The sequence below is a fragment of the Onychostruthus taczanowskii genome, unplaced genomic scaffold (assembly GCF_017590055.1).
Source record: "Onychostruthus taczanowskii isolate IOZ18803 unplaced genomic scaffold, ASM1759005v1 scaffold76, whole genome shotgun sequence".
Classification (NCBI taxonomy): Eukaryota; Metazoa; Chordata; class Aves; order Passeriformes; family Passeridae; genus Onychostruthus; species Onychostruthus taczanowskii.
The window spans coordinates 1,062,534-1,087,635 of NW_024505450.1; the positions used below are offsets into that span (position 1 = coordinate 1,062,534).

The window sequence follows — 25,102 nt, forward strand, 5'->3', positions numbered from 1 at the left end:
TGTGGGTTTGGGGTTTTTTTTGTTGGTTGGTTGGTTAGTTTTCTAGGTAGTGTTGATGTGTTTTAATTTTGTTAACAGAAAGTGCAAACAGGGAATTGGTTCTCTGAAAGTTAACATGATAAAAAGCAAATACAGAACTCTTCAACTTGATCTGTCATGTGTACAGTCTCTGATTTTGGCCAGGGGAGGTGGGGCTAATTGGCCCCAGGAGCTCAGCTCTTCCTCTGCTGAAAGCTGGCATTGTGAGATTTGGAGTTTGCTAATGTAAAGTAGGCTCGCTTTTTAAAGTTCTTTATAAATTTAAATTGGATTATAAATCCACATTTTTCATATGAGATTTATAGCTCATCAGAACTGTGCAAAAAAGCTCATCTGTTGACAGCTTGTATTATTTTTGATAATCGTGTTGAACTCCAGCATAACAGGTCTGAAGTTTTTCATCGCAGCTGAGTCCTTAGAATTCAAGCTGAGGAGGAGGTGGGATTGCCTTTTGATACACAGAGCTGAGCTGCAAATGATTAACTGAGTTAGCTCAATTTTTTCCTGAAGTAAGAGGGAGCCATTTAGCAGTTGTAATACAAGGTTTTTTCCTCCTTGGCCCTCTGGCTTGATCTGCAGTGTCAGCATTCACCAAAATGGAAATCACTCCAAATAACCTTTAATATCAGAGGTTTTCTTCCAGCAGGCTGCTCCACGCCCCTATTGTACAGATATTCTGCAAGGAACACTTGGTTATCTTACATTTTAGAGGCTGGAATAGTAGCTATGAGTGCCTCAAGATGATACCCAAGTAGGTAAAGAGGAATGGGAAGGGAAGATAGCACATAAGTGAAAGTTCACCAGTAAACACAACGCAAGATATGACATGACTATCAAGTAACATTAATTACTTTAGAGCCTCACTGTGTTCCTTGTGCATTTTAATTATTATTTCAGCATAATGTAATAACAAGGGCTGGTTTATAAGATGATAATGGGACTTGAGGCTATGACTGTGGCAGGTTTTGTAAGCAGCGGGTAGTTGAGCTGAGCAGAAGCTGCCCGTGGCTGTGCTGTGCAATGCAAGCCACGGGCTCAGGGAGGGGAAGGATTTCCTGCTGTAGTCACCTTTGGAAAACAGAGGCAGTGATGTGTCCCATCCCCTGCTGTCTTCTGGTGAAGTGCTCGTTGTGGTTTGGTCATGTGAGGCCAATAAATCCTCCAGCAGCCATTTTCCCCTGCACTATTGCAATAAAACTGACCCCTCCCCCTAATTATCCCCATCAACATTCAATTACCTCTCAGTTACCAAAGATTCCCCTTCTCTGTGAAGGCTTAAGTGGACATGACTGTTTTTGTCAGTAGTTTTCCAGTATCACTCTGCTCATGCTTGGGCTGAATCTTGCATACAAGATTCAGCTCTTCCAGGGGTTGAATCAACCCTTTTGAGGATTATGAAGGATGGGTTTCACTATTTCACCAAGGTTTGCATCTCCTTTTGTGTGATGACAACTTAAAAATTTCATGAACTTTGGATTTCCAGGACAATAAGTGGTGCATTTGGCCAAAGTTCTCACCCACTTACACACGTGTGGTTCCCTATGAATCCATCTGCTCCCTCATTATCAGTTATTAAAAGGCATTTGGGAGGGTGATTAGCCTGGCTCTTACAGGTGAGGAGGCACTAACATTTTCATAAGCTGCGCTGAAATGTTCAAACCAAAGCAAAGTCAAGAAATGTCTCCCTGAGAGTCATTGCACAGAGACAGGCAAGCAGGGAAAATCGAGCTGGTGGGAGCCCATTTCACACGTACTGATCCCTCTGAGCTCCTGTTAGAGCCTGGAGAAGTGGAAATACCCTGTGCTTTGGATGTCAGACTGGTAATGTTGGTTTGTGAGACTGAGCCTGCTCCCAGTTTCCCCAGCTGCAGCTCTGTTTTTTTGCAAGACACCGTGGCCTCCGAGGGACCGGACCATCAGGTTTTGGTTATCTCTAGCGATTGGCTGGCTGGTGAGGGCTGCTGTAAATATTTCCCCTTCCAGGCAGTTCTCCAGCCCAAAGGTGTTTATCCAGGGGTGTCATGGCCTTCCACGTACACCCTCCCCTTCTTCCTCCGTGGGGTGAGTGCTGTTCTGCTGCTTCTCACCTGTTGTTTTATGACATCCTGAGACCCCAGTGAGAGGCATATCAGCAGGAGGATGGAGGTCTGTGCAAGGGGAAACCCCTCTCTTCTGCCCTAGCAGAATAAAAATCTTATAGTTTAGGGGGTTTGAGTGTTTAGCCAGGAAACTGGATTTTTAAGTGTGTTTGCAGCTCGTGCATGCATGTTTGAACACTCCCATCCATTTAGATCAGTTAGAGTCACCAAACTTCTTTTTTTTTTTTTACAATAAAACTGCATTATGCCTAGACATGTTGAGCCAAATCTGTTCCTGGTGTTATTTCACTGACTTCCCAAAGAATTACACCAGAGGTGAACGTGGTCTGGTGTAGCAGCTTTTTTGCCTGGAGCAAGTCTTTATAGCAGAGTTGTATTTCTCTCAAAAATATAAAAGGAACACTGACAGATCTGCAGCTCTGCTGGTGTGAGCAGGTGCAGCTATATTAAATTATTTCTTATTAAATTGATTCAGCAACTTGAAGCTTGTAATTTTTGTTCTGCTATGGTTCTGTGACAGAGACCTTTTAAATCAGGCAAAGCATATATCTTCTCTTATAATTCCTTGCTCTGGTATTATCATTTTAAAGATTTCTTTTTGTATGTAGCTTGGATTCTGTTTGTATTATTTATTTGGGTAAGATCTGAAAATTAAAGCTTTTTCCAGTTAATTACATTGAGCTGTGGCATCGCTGCTATAATTCCATTTAATCCACCGACATCCGGATGACTGTGAACAATAGTTTTTGCTTTTGTTTTTAGGTTCAAATGGTTTTAAGCTCTGGTGGTCACTGTGGCATAAACTGGTGTGCTTCCCTTCCAGCCAGTGGCAGTATTCTGATTCCTCCCTGCCTGAGAATCTGACGTTTTACTTTAAGGGTGCCAGTCTTCAGCCAGATGCAATGTGGCTGGAGAGCTTTCCCCCACTTTGGCTGCTTGTGAAAAATAATCTGATTCTCTATGCCCTTGTGTAATTGCACACAGAAAATGCAGTAGAGTTCCCCTTCTGACAGCCTTATTGCTCCACCTCTGCTCGTTTGAGGTAGAATGCTTATTAATTTTTCACTTTTCCTGGGTGCATCCCGTGCTCTCCTTGCTGCCGCTATTGCTCAGCTGCTGGCAGTAAGAAGCAGGCAGAAATGTTTGCCTGGAGTTCCATGCCTTTAATACCTTTTTGGGTTGGTTGTTTGTGTTGCAGGTTTATTCCCTTGAAGACTCCAGGCTTAGGCTTGGAGACCCCAGCCATCACCATTGAGCCCAGCAGCTGGAGCGGCAGCGAGAGTCCTGCCGAAGACATTGAAAGAATGAGTGATTCTGCAGATAAACCTATTGACAACGATGCAGAAGGTGTCTGGAGTCCTGACATTGAACAGAGCTTTCAGGAGGCTCTAGCTATCTATCCACCGTGTGGGAGGAGGAAAATCATCTTATCAGATGAAGGCAAAATGTATGGTAAGTGGTACACATTTAGCCTTTGGAAATAATTGTTCTAACATGAGAGCTGTAAAGCCCCCAAGGTTTCTACACAATGTTCCTGGTTCTGATTTTGGTGCTTTTGGAGAAAATTGTGAAGAAATCTGTGAAGCTGAGAGAGCTCAGCTGAGCTGATGCTGTGTTCAGGACTGTCCAAGCCATTTCCTTCTCCACTGGCACTTGGAAAGCAATATTGATACAGAATTGTCTTATTAGTTACCTCATATAGTGGTGTGGCTGAATGTGAATATTTAAAAGAAGCATTTAATTGTGTCGCTCCTCGGGTACACAAAAAAATTAGTCATTTTTCTCTATTTTTCACTAAATAGTGAAGACAGGGAAATGGGAAGTGTAGTCTTTGTGGTGGTGTGGCAGATTGTGCAGTCCTGAACTGCAAAGTGGTGAAGTTCTTGTTGCGTTCAGGAGCCTCTCCATCAAAGACACAAGTTAGGCGTGCTTTTGTGTCTTTTTTTTTCTCACTGTTTTTTCCCCGCTTCCCTGCGTGCAAACTGCTCTCAACCAGACGCCAACATTCCATAAACACACGGAGGGATGCCGACACCTCTGTGTGCTGCGTGGGGCTGCGGAGCTCTCAGCCCACTGCTCCGAGCTCGCTTTGCTCCGTCCCTTTCTCGTTTCCATTTTCCAAACTCCTCCTTGGGGCCGGCAGAGCCCTTGCCTGTGTGCCCGTGTGCCCATGCCCGGGTGCTGGGTGGCAGTGCCCCGGACGGGGTGGCAGTGCCCGGGGATGGCTGGCAGTGCCCGGGTGTTGGGTGGCCGTGCCCTGGAGGTGGGTGGCCGTGCCTCGGTGGTGTGTGGCAGTGCCCGGGGGTGGCTGGCAGTGCCCCGAGGATATACCCCCGTCCCTCGGCGCTGCCTGGCGGGCAGAGGAGCCCGGCCCCGGGCAGATGGTGCCGCAGCTGCCACCAGCTGTACCCCGGCCGAGGTCACGGGCACCGCCGGGTGACCCGCTCGGTCCCCCCGCAGCTGCCGTGTCACCCCGCGGCTGCACTGAACGTCCAGTCCGGGAAAAAAAATTGTCGGGATGCCCTGGGCAGAAAGTTCCCGGGCTGGGTTTCCTGCCTGGGTGTTTGCTTTTCCCCTCCTCCTTGTCCCGCCCGCCCCTTCGCCCCCTGCCCCAGGGATGTAATCTCTCCTGCGCTCCCCTGCTCCCCCTTTCCGCCTGTTCTGATTGCTTTTCGGTGCTGGTATTTTCCTATGGAAAGGGCAGATGATTTGCCTAATTAGGAGGTTGTGCTCCTTCTAGGAGTACATAAGCATGTATATACAAACAGGCTTATTGTGTATTTGTGCTCTAAAGCCTTACTTAGGCTCAAACAACCCATCAGCCAAAATAAGGGTGGTTGCTTTTTCTTTTTTTTTCTTTTTTTTTTTTTTTTTTTAATCAGGATCCCTACAACCACACTAGTCACCCCTGAAATCTGCTTGTTTGGTGTTTTGAAGCATTTTTTGGTGCCATTGTATAAATTAAAGAAATTAACATATTTATCCATTCATTGCGACAATCACTGGTTTTGCTTAATGGTTCCTAATCCTGAATGTTAACATTTGTTGAATTATATATGTATAAAACTATTTGTGCATATCTAATTGCTGATTAATACAGGTAGCTAGTAACACTGTAAGCATAGGCATGACTCATATTTATGCTAATCCTAAATCAAATATAGTTAATTTTCAATCAAAAAAGGAGCTATGTGTGCTTGATGCTGAAAACTTCACTCAAAGTGTTGCCCTAATTGAGTAGGAAGAAATGTGTTAGGAAGTGCAGGGGTACTGTATGAGCAGAATTTACATCCTGACTTTGCAGTGGATGAACTCATGTTTTCATTCTTCAAACCGAGTGACTGCTTTGTAGTGTTTGAGGATTTATTGAAACCATGCTAGGTTTCTGAGGACTTCCTAATAGAGTCTTATGGCCCTGAAAGCATAATTGTTCTCCAAGGATTTTGAAATCAAAACAGTGTAAGTGTTTTACATTCTGTGTGGCATAATGAAAATAATTTAATGCCTTTTAGTGGCATACCAAGTTTATTTCACTTACAAGAGAGACATTGCAATATGGCCAAGCTTCCATAGTGTTGGGAGATATTGTAATGTGTCAGTAATTAGTGGGCCATGTAAGACAAGAAGGTCGAGAGAGCACCATTTCATTTTCTAACTGAAATTACCTTTAGATATGGGCACCAGAACAAATCTGATCTTCGTGGAGGCAAATATAATGATCACTCTGCGTGGATTAAGTTAAGCAATTGTAGTTTTTGATCTTTGGAGGGAGACTTTGAGAAAGGCAGAGATTTTGCTTGAAGAAATATTTTAAGTCTCTGCCTTTGATTTAATGAGAGCTTTGCGACATTCATGTAAGCAAGCAGCCAGAGTTTCTTCACTGCTCTTTGTGGTGGTCTAAAAATCTTCCTTAAATTGGCGTTTCTAAGAGGTTTGTGTTCAGCTGGCTCCAGGGGACTTGGGGAATTGCTCAAGGAGGACTGAGGGCACTGGGATCTGTGGTGAGGGGTGGCCGAGGGGCTCCTGCCTGCGGTGCCACCTGGGTTAGAGCAGGGTGACTTGTGATGGGAGAGCTGCCCCAGTGGCACTGGGGGACATCTGTGACTCCTCCAGACAGCCTGAACCACTTCAGCTGCTCCTCTGCAGCTGACACCTCGCATGAAGGAGGGAAGGACAGGGAAGGATGTTTCCCTCTCTCCTTGCCTTCCCAAAAATGTAACTTAAGACACAAGAGGACGACAAGAACAAAAGACTTTTGATCCTACCCCCACAGAAAAGGGTTGCAGGGGCCCCTGTCTGGGGAGAGAAAAGGGGATGTCCTAACATCTTTATTCTTGCCTTGGGGTATCCTCAGGCTGCAAAGACAAAACTGTGACCTGTGCAAGACCAGGAGCATTTCAGGCTGTCCCAGGGTTATGGCTCCTTGAAGAAACCCTCAGAAAACAGAATGAAAGCTTAATGAAGCTCTTGTTTTTAAATTTATAGGAAATGATTGGGTAAGAAGCAAAGATGCTTGTTTTGGTTTGGATGGACAAATTCCAGAAATTAGTTTTGAAATTCTTGAGAGAGAAAGGGAATACATGGTAAAGCCAAGGGACATGTGATAAGTTTCCTGCAGGAAAGCTCTATCCATCACTCCTTTTCCCTTTCCTTTGTGAGTGAGGTTGTGAAGGTCTTACAGTGTTGGTTTTGCTCCTAGCACAGTATTGACTAAAAATAAATAAAATTAAATAAAAGGTGAGGAGGGTATAAATGTGGAGGCTTGAAGGAGGATAGAGGAACACATCTATAAATTGATGCTCACACTCCTTGTGGAAGCAGTCCAGTGTAGGCCATGGAGGAAAGACTGAGTTCTTGGACACATTTTCACCTGTCTTGCCAAGGCATTGGTAAGGCTTTTTTCCTCTGTACTGTTTCAAAAGAAGTATTAATGAAACACAAATATCATCCTCTGGTACAAGCAGGGCACCCTATGATTTGCCTCAGAGATCCATTCCAATGAATTTCCGTGTCCTTGTTTGTGCAGCTCATAGTAAAACTCCAGCCCATTAGAGGGCATTGGCTGTCCTGTGTTTGTACTTTGTTCCCATTGTTGGTCTTTTACTGCTGACAGTTTAGGAACTTGTAGCAATCCCTGTGAACTCACTTATTGGCAAGATATTTGCCTGTGCTTGTCTTTGCTCCTGAGAGAGTGTTTTGGAAAAGATTACAAGAATGAAAACTGCTGTGAAATGCAGCCCTACTTTTATCCCTGGTATAACACTGAAGTCACTGGAGTTACCATGGGATTGGATTGGGCTCTGTCTGCACATTTTCCTTTTTTTTTTTTTTTTTTATTTTTTAATAATTTAGAGCAAGATGTGGCTTTAGTGCAGCTCTAGGGCCAATGCCAAAGTGCCATAAGTGCTAGCAAGTTAGCAAGTGGAATATGCCCTCAGATATTTTGTTATCAGAATTGCTAAGTTACCCTCAATGTAGTAAAGGTGGCTTTTGCCTTTAAGACAAGAAAACAATTTCATAAAAATTTCTGAGACCTGTAAACAGCCCTTCAGTTGCAAGTTTGCATTGAAGGTATTCATCTCTGCAAGAAAAGTGCTTATGAGTGTGTAGTGATTATTAAAAGGAAGTTTTTTAGCATGTGTAGTAGTTTTACAGAGAAGAATGAGTACTAATTAATGTGAGAAATTGCATAGCAGCCTTTCAGAGCTGTGTATGTTTATTAGGTTATACATAAAACCTCTTGGCACGCACTGTTAAGGGAAAAGGATACTTTCATAAAAATTTCTGCTCAGATAATGGAATTTTTGTACGATGAGTAAGAATAGTCTTCATTTCCAAAGTACCTTGTGTAAATTGGGTATTAAAATTGAACTTTGAACTAGAACATTGACAAAAGAAATCTTATTCTGTGGGCTTTCCTGATTCTGTATCTAACTGCCATTATTTGGTGTTTTTCTGGGTTTCTGTTAGGAAACTGTGAGGTAAATAGCTTTATGAAGAGCATAGTAACATGTTACAAATTATTTTTAGTGTTGCTTTTAATTTTAAAAGTTCCATGCAAGTTGCTGCCTCCATAAAGACATTGTTACCTTATAAAGTTTCCACAGTGTTAAATATATTTGAATGTGAATAAGGTATTTGGAGTGATGAAATACCAGATGTGAAGTATCAGGTTTCATGTTTATTCATCTGTTCCTGCAATCATTGTATAAAGATACGCTCTTGTATTTATTTTTTTTTCCCCCCCTTTTTTGTTCTCTCAGCAACACGCACCAAACGAAGGCAGTGGAGATGGGACTCCTATTCTGAAAGCCACGGTTTGGGTTTTTTAGGTTGTAAACAAATGTGTCCAGAAGCACTCTGGCAGTGCTGGGCTTGCTCGGTGCCGCGTCACGGCGCACGCGTGTCGCCCGTGCTGAGCCCTCCGCCAGCAGGGAAGGGCAGCAAGGGCCAGAGAGACGGTGTCTGCTGGAGAAGTTGCTACTGAAATCGCCTGGGTTATGAGCAAATCAGCCTGAGATTGTTTCTGCAATGTGCTGATGTTCTTGCAACATCAGCAGGCCGTGCTTGCAAGAGGGCAAGATCTGGTTTTGTGAGCCCAGCCCGTGGAAAGGAGGGGTTGGTTGCTCGTTCTCGAGGATTTCTGAAATGTGGGGGAACAGGGTTTAATCTTTCTCCTTGGGCTTTCAAGAGTAAATTGTCAGTGCTTTGAGATAAAGAGGCAGAGTCTTCATGAGACAGAGAATTTTTTCTCTTTTTTTTTTTTTACCTCTCTGCCATAACCTGCTATCCTAAAGAGAAAATCTAGGTGGAACAGTGAGAGCTGTGTGTGATAAGGATCTCAACTCCTACTTGGGGAGCAGGCAGAGGAGAACAGGCTGTGGTAAGCATCACCGCTGAAAGTGTCAGTAATGTTGTGGAAGGTACATGGCACAGCCATGGATCGAGTATTCCATTGGTTCTGTTGGCTTGGGAGGATGATATTTTCCAGAGGAAATGGGAATGCATGCTAGCAAGTTTTGCTGAAAAATTCTGCATCAGAAAGAGCAGGGCATCCTTTGAAAGTGATTTTTAGCACTTGGGCTTTGTCCTCTCTCTAGTAAATATATTCTCTTCAGTCACCCATATTAAGGGGAAGTTGTGTATAGGCTGTTCATGGGAAAGACAAAAGTGTGGCTGCTGCCCCAGCCTCCCATGTTCAATAGGCACTGCATGGAGGAGGTACTGGCAACATCAGTTCTTCCTGAAACTCAGTGAAAGCTACCAGGGCAGGTTCAGATCAGGCATTTGTCCACTTTGGAGTAATTTAGTGGCTAATCCTCTTTAAACAGCCATACTAAGGCTGTGTCTTTCCTTTATGACATTGTTCCTTTGGTAATACCCTTGTTTAGAACTGACGCACGTTAACAGGAGAGCACTGAAGTGATGCAACCTCACTGGAACATCCAGGATACATTTAGGTGGCTGTCTGGTGTCATTTGTGTTAGCTCATTTTTCTCCCAGCACTGGTTTCTCAAGATGAACTTGTGATCCTGTGATTGCAGAAGGCAGAGTTTTGCAGCTTTAAGAAATAGCTGTCGTGCTAGGAGGTAGTTAAAACAGTCTTGATCAGGCTGATGTAGTGTGTTAGTTGGTTGCACAGTACTGAGAGATCAAGATAATTGAAAAGCCTGCATGTAGATAGCATGAGAGAAAACTGACTTGTTGATTTGATCTCATTCCTTGTAGAACTGGGTTCGCTCCTAGGGCAAACACCTTCTCATTCAGGCAACCTGGGGACAGCTTGAGTTGGACAAGCAAGGTCCACTTGGCCTTTATGGTGAGCTGTAAGGTTTGAATTCCTCTTCATGGGGCCGGTATGAGACTATGGTAGAGGTGTCTGCACTTCAAACACCAGCTGAGTTATGTCACACAGTCATGGCAGCCGAGCAGGGACCCACATCCCCAGGCAAGGCCTGACGTGGGTGTGGGGAGGGTAAGTCACATCCGTGCTGACACTCTTGTTCTGGGCACCCTTATGGAAGCAGAAGAGGTGAGAAAACTTAGAAATTGTTGTTTTGTGAAGAGAGAGACCTGGACAGTGCAGGGAGCATCTTCCACGATCAGCAACAGAAAAAAATATTGATCAAAATTTGACCCCTTAGCTGCCAGCACCATCACCATGGTTTGCACCTGTACTAGGAGTGTTGGATTTGGGTCCTAGATGGCTGTTCAAGATGCACTAGGGGCCAGTGAGATGAGTGGTGAAAACCAGATATCTGAGCCATGCTGGAAGGGAAATTTCATCTTAATGTTCCCACTGTTTCCTCAGGGGGTTTGCTCCGGGTAGGTGTGATAACAAGTAACACTGTGGGGAAAAAGGAACAGTGGGAACACAAAGAAATTTTACAGCATCTTTGGTTTTCTGGGGACATGCAGTCTCCTGAGAAGTGGGTTTGTGTCCCACCCCACACCTCACAGGGGTGACCTGGGCTAGCTGTTGGAGAGTAAATGCTGTGGTGGTTGTGACATGAGTCTTACACAATTCCCCGAGGGCCTGCTATTCAAAATTAACATGTATCTTATCTGAGTCTTTTGGGGATTTCCTAACAGATGCATGAAGGATTTGTTGGGGTTTTTTTCTTTTTTTTTTTTGTGGTGCCCTTGAGAAGTTACATTAATACCATTACCATTGTATGAATATTTTCCTATCCTACAAACAATTTCATGTGGGGCATTTGGTCTGGAACATCAGACAGAAACACTTCAGGCTCTGGGCTTCCAGATGATTCAAGTCTGGAATTTGAGTTTGGGAAATTAGACACTAATGGATTAACAGTTTACAGACTTTCAGTAGAAGTAATGGTTTAGTTAGTAGAAAAAGGCTCCTCTGCAATTTTTCTGATTTTGTTCTAGGCGTATGAAGTGAATACACTGTTTGACTAAGGAACATGTTTTTGTAAGCAAAAATAATCCAAATTTGGGATATGAATATGATAATTCCATTTCATGAATGCTCTTTTAAACACACAGAAGTGGCATGGCTTGTTAAAGCTAACGTAAAAGGGACAGCAGGACATCCCAAATTCATGAGGGAATTGGAACGCAGAGGAGGCACTGCATGCTGTGGGAGTTGCTGGGATGCCAGTCAAACTCCATCACAGTTTTACCTACAGGGTACTTGGGCACTGCTAATAGGAGCTGTGATCAACACACACCTTGTCTGGTGTGAGAAGTCCGTGTCACTACTGCAACTGCTTAATTACAGCCTGCCCACAGAAGCCATCTCCAGTTGGGTCAGGCCTCCCGAGGATTTCGTGCTTGTGTTGAGATCTCCTTTCTGCCTTGAAGGGGGCAGTCAGCTTGCCAGAGGTTTCCAGGTGTTTAGGCCTTCAAAAAAGATCAGGTCATCAACCCAGTTCCTTATTTGGTTGCCCTCCTTGGAGGAGGGACCCAACAGGCAGGGATGGATTTGGTGTGGGCTGAGTCTTGGTTTCTCTGTAGACAACCATATCACCCTTGATGCCTGACACTTCTGGGGACAGCAGCACAAAAAACATGCCTGGAGGTGTTAGGGAGTGTATTCCAGTAATCTGAGTGGAAGTAGCTGAGGTAGAGTATGCCAAGTTTGCATATAACATAGAAGGTGCTTTTTCAGTTTGCCTAATCATTGCAGCAGAGCTAAAAAAATCTGAAGCTTATTTGCCTGAAGCTGCTTTGCTTTTTCTTACTTCTACCTTAACATCAACTGGTATTTGGTTAACATAGAAAAGAAAAGGATTAATAAAAAAAAAATCACAGTTTAAATTATGGTTTTTTGTCATGCTAGCAATGCAAGTGAGTAGGGAACACAGATGAGAAATGCATCTTCAGCTGTTTGGGTTCAGCAGCAGTTTTGCCCCTAAACTAGCAGGTAACACTCCTGTGTTAGACATTGAGAAAAGGAAAATATTAGCCCAGCTGGGTCCCAATTTCAGGGACTTGGGGACAGCAGGCTGGGTATAGTTGACAACTAATAATTTTCCATAGTGAAAGTAGTCTTTGGATCATTTTAGCAGGTGCCTTCATGTGGCCTGGTAACTTCAGCATTTAATTTTTTGAACAAGAATTGCATTTTTGTTTCTTTAGTTCTTCCTTGAATGGACTGTCAACAATAAACCTTTCAGAACAATTAATGGTGAAAGAAGTGTTTACTAATAGCTGTATATAAATGTGCGCAAACAGCTATATGTGCAAATAGGTTTGTGTGTGTGAATAAAGTGTGTTCCAGCCAACTAAAATGTATTTAAGAGTCCTCAAGCAGGAGGTGTATACACAAGGAATTGGCTACCTCTCAGCTGGGACCTTCCTTTGCTTTGGCAACTGAAGGCAGCCTCCCATGAGAGTGCTCTGCGAAGAAACAGTGTGATTCATATTTGTAGCTGTTATTAGGTAGGCATGTAGGCATATATTTAGATAGGTGAGGTATGCAGGCATACATTGTGTGCTGCATATTCAGGCTGCACAGGGTATTTTTAGCTGCAGCAGGCCCAATCACCAGCGTGCTGAGGAGAATTGCTGTAAGGGATAGCGCACGGAGGAGCCGCCCGCAGAATTTTCCATCCTGCCAGGCAGCAAGAAAAGGCCACTGGAGCTGCATAGCTGGGTGGCCAGAGGAGTGCCATTAACAGGTGGGACAGCTCAGAAAGCCCTTTGGCCTGGCTGCCCCGAAGGCTCTTGATCTCCCACAGCCCCCACTCGGGAGCAGTTGTCCCGGGTTCCAGCCTCCCACTGACCCCTGTGAGCGAGACACACACAGAGCTGGTGGGGATGGCCTGGAGTCTGGCATGGCAGGTTAGCAAAGTGGTGAATAACAGGGAAGATGCATTAGGGCTGGAAATGCTGAGCAAAAATTAAAATGAGGTAAAATAGCCATTAAAAATCCACTTCTATTAAAATTATGAGACAGGAAATTTTACAAGCTGCCCTTGCCCAATGAAGAAAAGCAGCCTAGAGGGACTAAATAACTTGTCTGATGTCATCAGGGGGTTTATAGCAGAGCTGGGAATTGAGCCCTCTTCCCCTCAGTGCCATCTAAGCTTTAATGCTGAAGGGGGTCCTTTCACAGCTCATGCAGTAACCCTTGGGGAGTTTAGGGCAGCTGTGGCAAATCCATGTTCCTGCACCACATCCTGTGGGGGAGAGCAGGCTGCATCTTCCTGGGAGTACAATCTCTGCATAATGTGACCACAGCATGCCTTGCTCCTGTAATAAGGGAGTTGACTAAATGCCATTTTATTATTATTAGACATTTGCTTAATACAGTAGTTCCTGAAACCAAACAAGAAAAGGTTCTCGAGGTGCTGTATACCATGTACAAATAATGGAGAGCCACAAGGAGTCTAAATATGGAGAAGAGAGAAAGTGCATGGGAAACTGAGGCAATATTTAGCCCCATATTGGTGCTCCATGAGATGATGTGGTCCTTGTACAGAATAAGAGAGAGGCTGCTGAAAATAGGATGATTTAATTTGTTCATAACATTATTAGTCAAGGAACAAAAAAGTATGTAGCCTTATCCAAAAAAGTAATCTAAGAGGTCTTTACTCTCTGCCAAACTAAAATTCTGCTATTTAATTACTGATTTAGAAAATATCTTGGGCTCAATTTCCCCCTCAGTTACACTGTTAAAAATCTAATGGAATTGTTAAAGATTTATGGCAGTATAACTGAAGGCAGAATTGGGTCCCTTATGTTTAAAACTTAGTTTGCCACAGAAGTAATAATTCCTGTTTTCTAGGCAAGAGTTTAAGAATTTTGCAGACCTCTGTTTCTGTAAAAGAAATATGAACTACAGTAGTGTGGGTGAGTGATTAATGCTGGAGGGGATGTCTAGGGGCAATCAGAATTGGCTGGTGTGGAAAATCCATGTGCAGTTCAGATTTAGGATCTGTTTGCAGATGCCTCATAATTCAAAATGTCAAAAAAACCCCAAACCTTAGGCCTTCATGTAGTAAATTAATATACAGTGTGTTCAGTGTGCAGCAGGCTTTGCTGAAGTAATACCCTCATATGAGGTGTGAACTCATCCCATTCCCCTTAGTAAGGACTTAAATTCAAAATTGATTGTGACTCTTTACATCCTGACAGCATCTAAATCCTGTTAAAAAAATAAATTAAAAAAAATTAAAAAAAAAATTATTTAAATCATGTGTATAATGACGTAAAAAGGAAAAATACTGCCTTATTTATCCAGACCTAAAGAAATCTTGTGTTACTGCAGATCTATTTTATCCACTGGCTTGTCATCTCTAAAGGAAGGGTCTTTCTAATGGGCTCTTGATTGTTCTCCTCAGTTTCCACTTAGGAAAAGAGCTAACTGTGGAGACTTTCAGAGGTGGGTGAGGATGTGCCTCTATCCTGTTTGGAGGTGCCTAGTCTGGCCTGAGCCAGGGTTAGGGTTAGGCTTAGGGTTGGGTTTAGGGTTGGGTTTAGGGTTAGGGTTAGGGTTGGGGTTAGGATTGGGGTTAAGGGTTAGGATTGGGGTTAGGGTTGGGTTTAGGGTTAGGGTTGGGGTTAGGGTTAGGATTGGGTTTAGGGTTAGGGTTGGATTTAGGGTTAGGGTTGGGATTAGAGCTTAGGGTTGCAATTAGGGTTGGGGTTAGTGTTGGGGTTGGGTTTAGGGTTAGGGTTGGGGTCAGGGTTAGGGTTGGGATTAGAGCTTAGGGTTGGGGTTGGGTTTAGGGTTAGGGTTGGGGTTGGGATTAGGGCTTAGGGTTAGGTTTAGGGTTAGGGTTGGGGTTAGGGTTAGGGTGAGGATTAGGGTGAGCCCTCGCCCACCCAACAGGCTGAGCAGCTCTGGGGGAGTCCTGGCCCATCTTGGGGGCTGCAGGGGATGCTGTGAGCATGGGCAGCTTCAGCTTCCCCAGGAACATCTCTGTGAGCTGGAGATGTGCTGCTCTGGGATTTATGGCACTTGTGACAAGTTTATGCTTTTTCTAGAGGGCTGTAGGCCTGCAGTGCATTGTAGACATCGAAACGAGCTTTAATAGAAAACTAAACCAAAATATGATCCTTGAAAATGATGTTATCTGGTCAGTATCTGTTCAGAATTGCCAATTTTAATTTAAATACAGGTTTTAGGTCCAAGGTACATTTTTAGGAGCTTTTTTTAGGAATGGATCGAAGAGTTAATTATTCTGACTTTGCCCCCAGTTTCTCTACTTCCTCTTCCTCAGTGGTGCAGGGGGATGGGGCATGAGGGTTGTGATCAGTTTATCACACACCAATGCACAGACTCGGTACTCTGTGAAAACAGTAGCTCTGAATGAGCATAGAACAGTTCAGTGTTTGGTACAGTCCTGACTTGATGCATTGATTCATAGTACCTGTTACTTTTAAGTATGGGTTTTGTTTGTTTGTTTAAACACTGGCAAGTCATTAACTACCTAAAAATTAGTTGAAATTTAAAGGAATAAAGGAACAACCCCCCCCTGTTGTCACTGAGGTATTTTGCAGCCTAAGCAAAGGCTCAGGTATTCCAGATATGATAGATGTGCAGATTGCATAAGACATTATGCATTGCTGGCTCTAAGATACAGAGTCCTGTCTGCCCTTAAACCCTTTGTTCTCTTGGCTGAATGCAGTTAATTAGCAACCGTCTCCATAGCAACTGCCTCATAGTACAAAAACATTGTCTCGTTTTTGCAGTTTAGCTTATCACACTGTTTACCTGAAGGGCTTTTCACTGCGTTGAGTCTCATTTGAGTTGGCTACACGCCTGCTCATGGAAGTGAATTGTCAAGATAGAAAAACACCGTGGCAGCAAGATGCTGAACAGGACCCTCTGTGTGCAACCAAAAACATAAAAAAAGTTATACGGAAACAAAAGTTGAAGTTTGCAGTGATTTATGTCCAATTTTAAGGCACGTGACTGTCGCATTCACATTTTCTGAAAAATCCCTTTGCCCAGGATTTTTCTCCTAAGAAGCCTCAAAAAAACCCCCAACAACTCTTATCTCATTTGCTTCCCCTGTGTTGTGCTCACATGTAGAATGTGTTTGAAGATTGTTTACCAACAGGTGATTGTTTCATTTGTTTCTGGTGTGAGTTGTTTTGACTCTTTGGCCAATCAGTGCCAAGCTGTGTTGGACTCTGGAGAGAGTAACGAGTTTCATTATCTTTTTAGCCTTCTGTAAGTATCCTTTCTGTATTCTTTAGTATAGTATAGTTTAGTATTCTTTAATATAATATAGTATCATAAAATAATAAATTAGCCTTCTGAAAACATAGAGTCAAATTCATCATTCCTTCCTTCATCAAAGACCCCTAAAATACAAAATGTGACTTACCAGGATAATATATAGTGCATTTTAAAATACTGCTGTACTTCTGGGCCTGTTTTACAGACTGCCCTATGTGGTGTTCCCTTGCCTGTAACATCCTCTCAAACCCTCACAGGCACAGACCTTCATCCAGGGCCATCAGGAAACTTGCCTCCCTCCAAAGCTGGGCTCTTTCAGGCAGCTTCAGCTTGTTCTTTAAGGGAATGCTGCTGTACCCTGCTCAGCTGTGCCCATCATTGTAGTCCTATCCATTTTCCTTTATATTAGTAACATTTCAAGGGAAATCTGTGAGTGTTGGTTCCACATGATGAATTAGTTAGGAAAGGAAGAGGGAGATCTGTTGTGGTCATATAACATGCTGGAGATTTGGATTTATTCCTGTCAGCCATCACAGTGGTGTTAAAATACCTGCTGTGTACTCCTATGACTCAGGCAGTTACAATGGGCTCAGATTTGTACTAATACGACTTTGTTGGTGTAGGATGACGTATTTAAATCATGTTTGAACTTTAGACAGAGGTGTGCCCACGTATGCACACACCTCTGTAGAGGCTGACTGGAAGGTGTGATGTGTCATTGAAGTGACAGTGAAATTTAACTGGTGTCTCAATCCAATATTTGTGTCTGGCCTCACACCAGGATGGTGCTGCATGAGAGGCCATGTGAGAAGAACTGTTTTCTTGCTCATTAATGCTTGATTTGTTGTGGTTTGTTTGTTGTCTTTTTTCTTTTTTTTCTTAGTTGGCAGTGGAGTGGATGAGAGGCTGATCTAGACTGGGGTAATTCTCATTTTGTCCTAGGCAGACCAGAAAGCAGAACTTGTCCTTCAGCTACACCACCATGCATCCCTTCCCTTCCCTTCCCTTCCCTTCCCCAGTGGCAGTTTCAGCTGGCAGAGGTCAGTTTACCTTTCAGCCCCGGGTGGCAGGTGGGGCTGCTGCATCTTGATAAAAAGGCTTTGTTCAGTGTGATGTGTTTGAAACAGTCTCTCCACACACGAGAAGGTGTTTTGGACTCTCTCAGGATAAAAAGCAGGAAGATTGCAAAGGCTGCCAGTACTGCTGGTCCAGTCCAGCAGTAATCCTTAATAATAATAACAATATATTATTATTATTGTTAAATAATTGTATTATATATATATATAAAATATATTTTATTTATTATTTATTGTTCTCCAGCTCACAGAGAGGCCTGGGCTCCCCCAGAGCTGCTCACTCTGTTGGGTGGGCAAGGGATCGCACACGCTGTGCTTGGGCCAGACCAGACACCTCCAAATATTTATATATTATACATAGTATATAAAATATATATACAATATAAAAGATATAAAATATATACTATATATTTTATACAGTATATATAATATATGTTTAATAATCAATAGTAATGCTTATCATAAATAATCCTTAATAACAATCCAATGATTCTGTGGAGCTTCTGGTTGGTAGAGGGTTATCCCCTGCTCGTGTTCATGTCCCACTCATACTATTGCACATTCACCATCGTTATTGGTAGTGTTGAATTCTAGCAGTGCTGGGAGTCTGCAGGCAGGATAAAGGCTCCATTGTAGCAGGTCTTGTGCTCACAAGATGAGACAATCTCTGCTCTGGCTGGTGACAGTCTGTTTTAAGATCAGGCATGTAAGTGGGTTTATCAGGGGTAGCAGGGAGGGAGAGAAAATGCTGCAAATGACAGGACACCCTTGGTTACACTTTTGAAACTGCTCATTTTTGTATCTCAGGGACTTTGGAGGATGTTCGTTACACTTGTGGCTGTAGAGTTGAAGGTAAATTAAATGCTTTTTATTTTTTGCAGCTCGTCCCCACAGCCAGCACTGTGGCCACAGAGCGCTGTGGGGGAGCAGGAGGACTTGGGATGGGAAGGGCAGGTGGGCAGAGAACCTGAGGAGGTGCCAGACCAAAGGGTGGGTGAGGCTGGCGACAAAAGGGCTGCTGAAGTGGGGATAAAAATTCCCTGTGATAAATAGCCTCAGTGTTTGTCCAGAGCAAGCTGCCTGCACCTTCAGGCTCTCCCTTGCTTAACCCTCTTGGTCACTGACGTGGTTGAAACAACAGATGCTTGGAGTCAATCCCCCACTTCCTCCCAGTGTAAGATTGTTTGCTCACATTCACAGATCCTCCCCAAACTCTCTTTGTGTAGAAACCACAACGAGTGTCCAAACTGTCAGGGTATTTTCCAGCTTTTAGAAATGCTCTCAGCATTGTCAGCACCTTTGAATCCACATCTCAGTTCTCCTGAAGCCAGACTTGCTAGGTACCCTTAGGGGTCCAGAAATGGAAAACTCTAATGGCCTGAAAAAGCCTGCTAGAACTTGACGTTATTTAATTAGCTGAAAGTAGAGCTTGGCAGATGGCAAAACAGTGGAAAGGACCTCCCTTTATAAAAATATGGGCCACATCCTCAGCTTGTATAAATTGGCAGAGCTCCACTGAAATAGATGTTCAGCGTCTGTCAATTAGCAGGAAGAGAAAAACTTCTGAAAACAGGAAAAACAGCTATAAGACCACAGCAGTACCAGTGGGGTTCAGGTACAGAGTTGTTTTTAATGCTTTAAAGACTGATCCACTTCCAAAGCAACTGTATCTTTTACAGTCTTGTTTTTGTTGATGTGCAATTCAGAGAAAGAATTTGGCTCGCTTTGCCAAAGCTGCATTAAGTCTGCACATCTTGCAGCAGTGTGACGTACTCTGTGCTGGTTTCTGCAAGTCATTCACTTATGAAAGTGAGACATCAATAATTCATTCTAGTAAAGCCAGTCTCTAGAGTTGTGTAAATTCATCTCTTATGTGACAACCCTATCCAACTTTAACTAAGTTTTTTCGATGCACAGAACTTTGATTGAAAGTTGTGAGCTCACCTCAATCTTTTCCAGCGAAAATTCTTGCTCAGATGAAACCTCCCATATGTTTAAAAGCTGTTGCATTCTTGCATGCTAATGTTTCCCATTAATTGCTTGGATTCTTTTTGTTTTGTTTTGTTTTTAATTGGAAACATGAAAACAAAGCCTTACAACAAAGCTGACTGCTCACTTGTCCCATTTCATGGTATCAACCTGACAGATTCATTAAATCTATAAAAGAATCAGGTCAGAATTGGAAGTGAACTGAACTTGCTGAAAGCAATGCAGTGTTCACAATCTGCTTTCAGACTGGCTTTTCTGTACCTGCTCATTTTTCTTTGTATTAAACCATCTGTGTAATTTAAGGAGCTACTGCAGGTTAACCCCATACTATAGAATATTGGGAGGCTTCAGAGTACACTGGCTCCAAGCTGCAGGTTAGGTGCAGAAATAAAAGCAGCAAGAAGGAAAGCTAACTTTAAACACAGCAGTGAGAGGGATTTGAGATGCTGTTACAGGTTGCTAAACTTGGGCCACGCAAACTGTTGTGAAGTCACGTTTCTGGAGCCAGCCTGTCCCTGCTCCCACCCACCAGGGCACGTGGTGATGAATCAGGGCAGAGGGTGAAGGAGGAGAAAGTGGGAGAGGAATTGTGGCTGCTGGTGGGGCACAGCCGGGCACCCCTGCGTGGGTGCGGCCAGGCCAGGCAGCCGGCTGGCCGCCTTCTTCATTGTTTTCTATTCAGTTAGGATTTGTTTTATGATTTCATATAACCACGTGACATTTCACAAATTCTCCACATGCCATCGATCGTGTGATTTAGGGTCGGTTACGCTTTCTGTTCCTTGTGATGCTGCCACCTGCAGCTGGGAGCCTGGGTCTCACGGGGGGCACCCGGGCTCCCCTTCCTGCCCTGCTCCCTGCAGCAACGTGGCCTCACTGCCCTGCAGTGCTGACTGAGGCCCCAGCCGTTCCTGTCACCTCCTGGATCACCTTTTAGTCATTTTCTCAGCAGTGGATGTGCACAAGGTGGGCTGTGGCCAGTCTGATCGTCAGCAGCGGCGTCTGTCGCTGTGACAAGTGTCCAGACCTCGGGCAAGGGGCTGACAGGGATGACCGCGGGTGGTAACTTTCTAGCCTGTGTTGGCATTTGACCCCAAGACAGCCAAGCAAGGGGCCTTGGGAGGGAAAGGTAGGGTACCCCTCTTCTCACCTGCTGGAGGCAGAAGCCAGCAGGAGCAGAATCCAGCTCTGTGCCTCCAGCAGGCTAAGTTGGCTTCTTCCATTTTTCCCCTTAAGGAAGATTCATATATCCCTATTAATAAATTACAAACCATAGTAAATGACTTGAGAGCATTATTTAGTGGCTCTAGGGCTCTGCTGTTTATGAAACCATCCATTAAAATAATGTATTTTTCTTGTGTATCCTTGGAGTTGGGGAAGGTTTGATGGGTGTCTGAGAGCTGGCATGTGTGCAAGCTAGGGAACAGGCACATGACATTTTTGTGATAAGAGTAATATGACAGCTTGGCCTATAGCATGCCTGTTATTGAAACATCTAAATGACCTGAGATTTCATGGTTAAATGAGTAGACTTTCAGTGCCGTGTGTAATTTCAGATCTTATTATTTTTGCAGCACTAGACTTCATAATATGCAGTGCAAAATACTTGCAATTGTCAAATTGCTTGTGAGAATTGAAAGTTGTACTGGACAATCGAATGACTTGATGGGCTGGCTACCACAGGCAAAGCTCGATTTCCAAGGTTGTGTAGATTAAACTATAAAAGATAACCTAAGGTCATGGATATAAAGCCTAATAAGAGCTTTCCTTGTAGAAAATTGTCCTTACAGGCTTTTAAGAAGAATGGTGCTGAAATACAGAACAAAATTCTCTGGACAAAAACGTAATAGCAGGTTACACATGAAAAGCCAGATTCACCTGTGCAGCTCCCGGGAGTTTCTTCAGCACAGATGAGGTGAGGCTCTGGCCAGAAAAGCAGCTCCTCTGGGGAATTGCATCATGAAAAATCTGGCCTGTAGCCACTGCAGTCAGGAGAGTGCTGACAAGGATTTTTTGCATATAATCTTCCTGTTCTGTTTTGGCAAGTCACAAGCCAGGATTTTACCTTGTCCTGAAAACTGGAAGGGTGGTTTATTTTATTTCACGTATAGAATATTAGAAAAAGACCACTCTCAGGCAAGACTGTGTGGCCGTGGAAGGCTGAACCGAGGCGATGGGTTATTTGCAATGGCATTCCATCCAAATTAGGTTTGTGGGTATGAGGGTGCTGTATGCATGAGCCCGCTCTGCGCAATTCAAATCAGAATTTGAATTTGATTTCTGAGACAGTGCTCCTGTGTCTGGGTAGCTGCTGCTCTGCTGGAGGTCCCTTCAGGCAGCTGGGACTGAACACCTCTGCCACACGTGGTTTAGCTGAAATACCCCTGGAAAACCCACACAAAATCAACAACCTGTTGAAAAGGGAGGCTCAAATCAATTTTTCTTGCCAAAGAAGTAACTGTTTGATTCAGGAGCTCAAAATTGTGTGCAGGGCTCTGACATGCTGCCTTAAAAACAAAGCCACTGTGCCTAATAAAGAGGGGTGTGTGCCTGTGTGTGCCTGAGCACTCTGTGTGCGTTTGCACATAATGGGGTTTAGTAGGAGCTCTGGGAGGAATCAGCCAGGAAGAGACATGTGGCTGGTGAGTTTATTTTACAGCATCGCCCTCCTGGTTCAGAAACTTCAGATACCAAGGCTGTGGTGGAGGCTGAAGTGCTGTGGTGTGGTGGAACAAAAAGTGGACCCTTGGATCTGCTGAGCTTGGCACGAGAGGAGCTGGTACCCAGAGAAAAACATGAAAGCCCAGGGAGAGATGTATATTTTTGGTCTGAGTTTCCTGTACTGATGTGTCACTTAGAGGCAAATGCAACTCTGCGTGTAGAAACAGAGAAATGAAGAGATAGGGGACAGGAGGAGGAAATTTCATGGATTTTGATTTTATTTTTGTGCTGTAAGTAGAAGAGAGGGTGTGAAGTGATCACGAGAGAAATGTAAAGCATTTGGAGCTTAAGCAATGGAAATTTGGTGTTTGGTTATCCAGGTTGATACTAAACAGACAGAGGGAAGATGTCCATAACACACAGAGTTGCTAGGTAAGGGAACATATGAGTATTTGTAAGCAACGGAGTTCTTTTTTATATAAAAAGTAAGGTAATAATCAGATTTTTCATGAGCTGATTCCTTAACGCTTTAAATCACAGTGAATATTTGCAGTAACAGCTAGATTCAGACGATTCAGACCCAAAAGGCAAAATATATATATATATATATACAAAATTGCTAAATCTAGACCTCTAAATCCATTAACAGGTAAGAAGTAAAAAGGACCTGCCAGACAAAGATGCTCACGGCACGTTGCTGTGCCACCTCAGTAACCTGAGCTTTACAAACAACTGCTGCATAGAAAGTTGTGGCTGAGGACATTTCACATCCCAAAAGCCAGCCAGAAAACCACCAAGCAACTCATGCTGGGCATGTTCTTGCATACTTTGCTGACCTGCAGTCCATCAAAATAAGCCACTGTTGATGAGCTTCTGGTTCCACTGAAATCTGCAGACTTTGGAGATTTCTTGTGTGTGTGAGAAAGCTGAGTGGTGTTTGGTGTGTGCTAGGAGGGTGGCTCAAGAGGGGGTTTGTTTCTGTAGCTGAGTTTAGTGGAAACTTGGCAGTGTGTTTGGTGGCACATGAGTTTCTGCAGCTCCTCCTGACCCCGCTCAAATCAGTGCAAAAACTGCACTGCAGAGGGTCTGAAGGGTGCCCTTCATAGCAAGCAAACTTACAGTAATGTATTCTTTACTCTTATTTGTGCTAAGGCCTCATGTAACAAACACTGAGTAGAGCTGGAAGCTCGACAGAGTTGGCCATCCAAGTCTGGGTGGTAAATCCAGCAGAATTGCCTTGCTCCAGCCCCTGCTCAGGCCAGGCTCCCCTTTCTTGCTGGGAGCTGCAGAAGGTCTGACACAAAGCAAATGTGCCCATTTTGGGAAAGGAAAGCAAGCAACTTCATTAAGCTGAAATGCTTGCTTTAAAGACAAATTAGTTTACATAATTATTTTGTTGCACAGGTGGGTTTTTCTTTGAATCCCTCGCTTTCTGTAACTGTGACTCCGAAGTTCAGTCGAGTTGCTTTTGAGTAGTTGCTCCCTGAAGAAAGTCTGTGGCTGCCAGTGATGGTGATGAGGTAAACTGCTCTATCACTTTGCACATTTTTATTAAGCAGCAGGTTGAAAGGCAGCATAATTGGGAAGCCCTGTCATATCTTTGATAAATGCTTTCTAACATTGCTGTGTTTTGCCCAGCTGTGACAGAACCCATTAGAATGACACACATTTCAGCTGTCGCCCCTTTGGATCTGTACACTCCAGGAAAAAGGAGCTTTTCCTCTCCTCCAGGAAAAGGCTGCAGGATGGCAGGACCCTCCACTGTAGGGTTTGGGTGCTGGGCCCAAACCCAGCAGATCCTGACAGGATTTTTCTGCCTTGTTTTCACTGTGGGCTTTTCTATTCTATAGCTGTGGCAGGAGTAGGAGGCCCTGACAATTGGTGTATTTATCCATTTATTTATTCATTTTTTAAAATCTAGCACAGCGAGGTTCTGCTGTTGGTTTTGAAGTGGGGGTGCTATTTCATATACATAATAATCAGATAGGTATGTAACAGGTTTCTCAATGCTAACATTCAGCTTAATGCAGCATTTTTCATGAATCATTTCTGCAGCTCCTCTGCCAAGGAGAATTTATGTAGCAGGTTTCTTTTGGCAAATATAGAGGCTGACTGAATTTAAATATAGGCATTATTTTTAAGTATGGTGCCAGCTGCAAGACCCTATTGTGTAAGAATTATAACGGGTAGTTAAAAGAACATTATTTTCCTCTTAAAATTATTAATTTTAAACTCCTAATAGTATTTATTTGTCACTTTTGGGGGAAGTCAGACAGAACCCACAGTTTCTCTCCTGTGCAGTCAATTTCTTATGGTAAAGAGCTTTTCACATAAGAAGAAACAAATTTGAATACACTTACAAATAAGGCCATGGTAAGTCTGAAGTCTAAAAATACATCAGAAACTGGATTTCATAAACAAAAAGGGATGGTTAAAAATTAAAATGGATTTTGTCCCTTTAATGATAAGCAAAAAGTACAGAGTGAAATGCTATTGTAACTGGAGTTGACAGTAAATTCAGCTCTGGATTGGACCTCATATGGCTTGAAGTAAAGCAGAGATATTACTCTGACTAATTTTGCATTGTAATAATTATTTAATGCTTACAATGAAGCCTTGTCCTTAGGGTTTTATGCTTTAGCTGTTTTGTACCCACGCCTTGTAGTTATTAAGTAGAGACAAAGCTGCCATTTTTTCAAATGGCATAATGTATATCAGTGTGTGTCAATGAAAAACATCAGAAATAGACATTTTCTGGTAGAATACATTAACTCCATGAAATCTGGAACAGTTTATCCAGCTTTGGAAGTTTCTTCAAGCAGTGCATAAGCCATAAGTAGATTTCTCTAAGTACCAGTGGCTGTCATTTCCAAAATTTACCGATCTTAATTTTCACAGAAGTAGAATTTGCTCCATTTGTGTTCCATCGTATGCTTTCAGTTAAAAATTTGTGTTCCATCGTATGCTTTTCCTCTCATATTAACAAACTAATTTCACCCTGTTGGTCAGGAAGTAGTTTGTAATGATTGTCTTGGTTTTATTAAACTACTGAAAATGCATTTATTTTGCATTTCTCT

At 43.3% G+C, this 25,102-nt stretch overlaps 1 protein-coding gene across 9 annotated transcripts in view; it reads left to right on the forward strand.

Annotated features, from left to right (window-relative positions):
* TEAD1 (TEA domain transcription factor 1) overlaps positions 1-25,102 on the forward strand; it is a 153,205-nt gene that overhangs the window by 50,201 nt on the left and 77,902 nt on the right. For 7 of the 9 annotated variants that reach the window (XM_041423220.1, XM_041423223.1, XM_041423222.1 and 4 more), the window contains one exon: positions 3,337-3,590. In XM_041423220.1, the coding sequence (XP_041279154.1) occupies positions 3,443-3,590 (148 nt within the window). In that variant the 5' untranslated portion in view covers positions 3,337-3,442. Of the gene's footprint in view, positions 1-3,332; positions 3,591-25,102 lie in introns of those variants that run through there. The other 2 variants (XM_041423225.1, XM_041423226.1) reach the window with 2 other exon arrangements.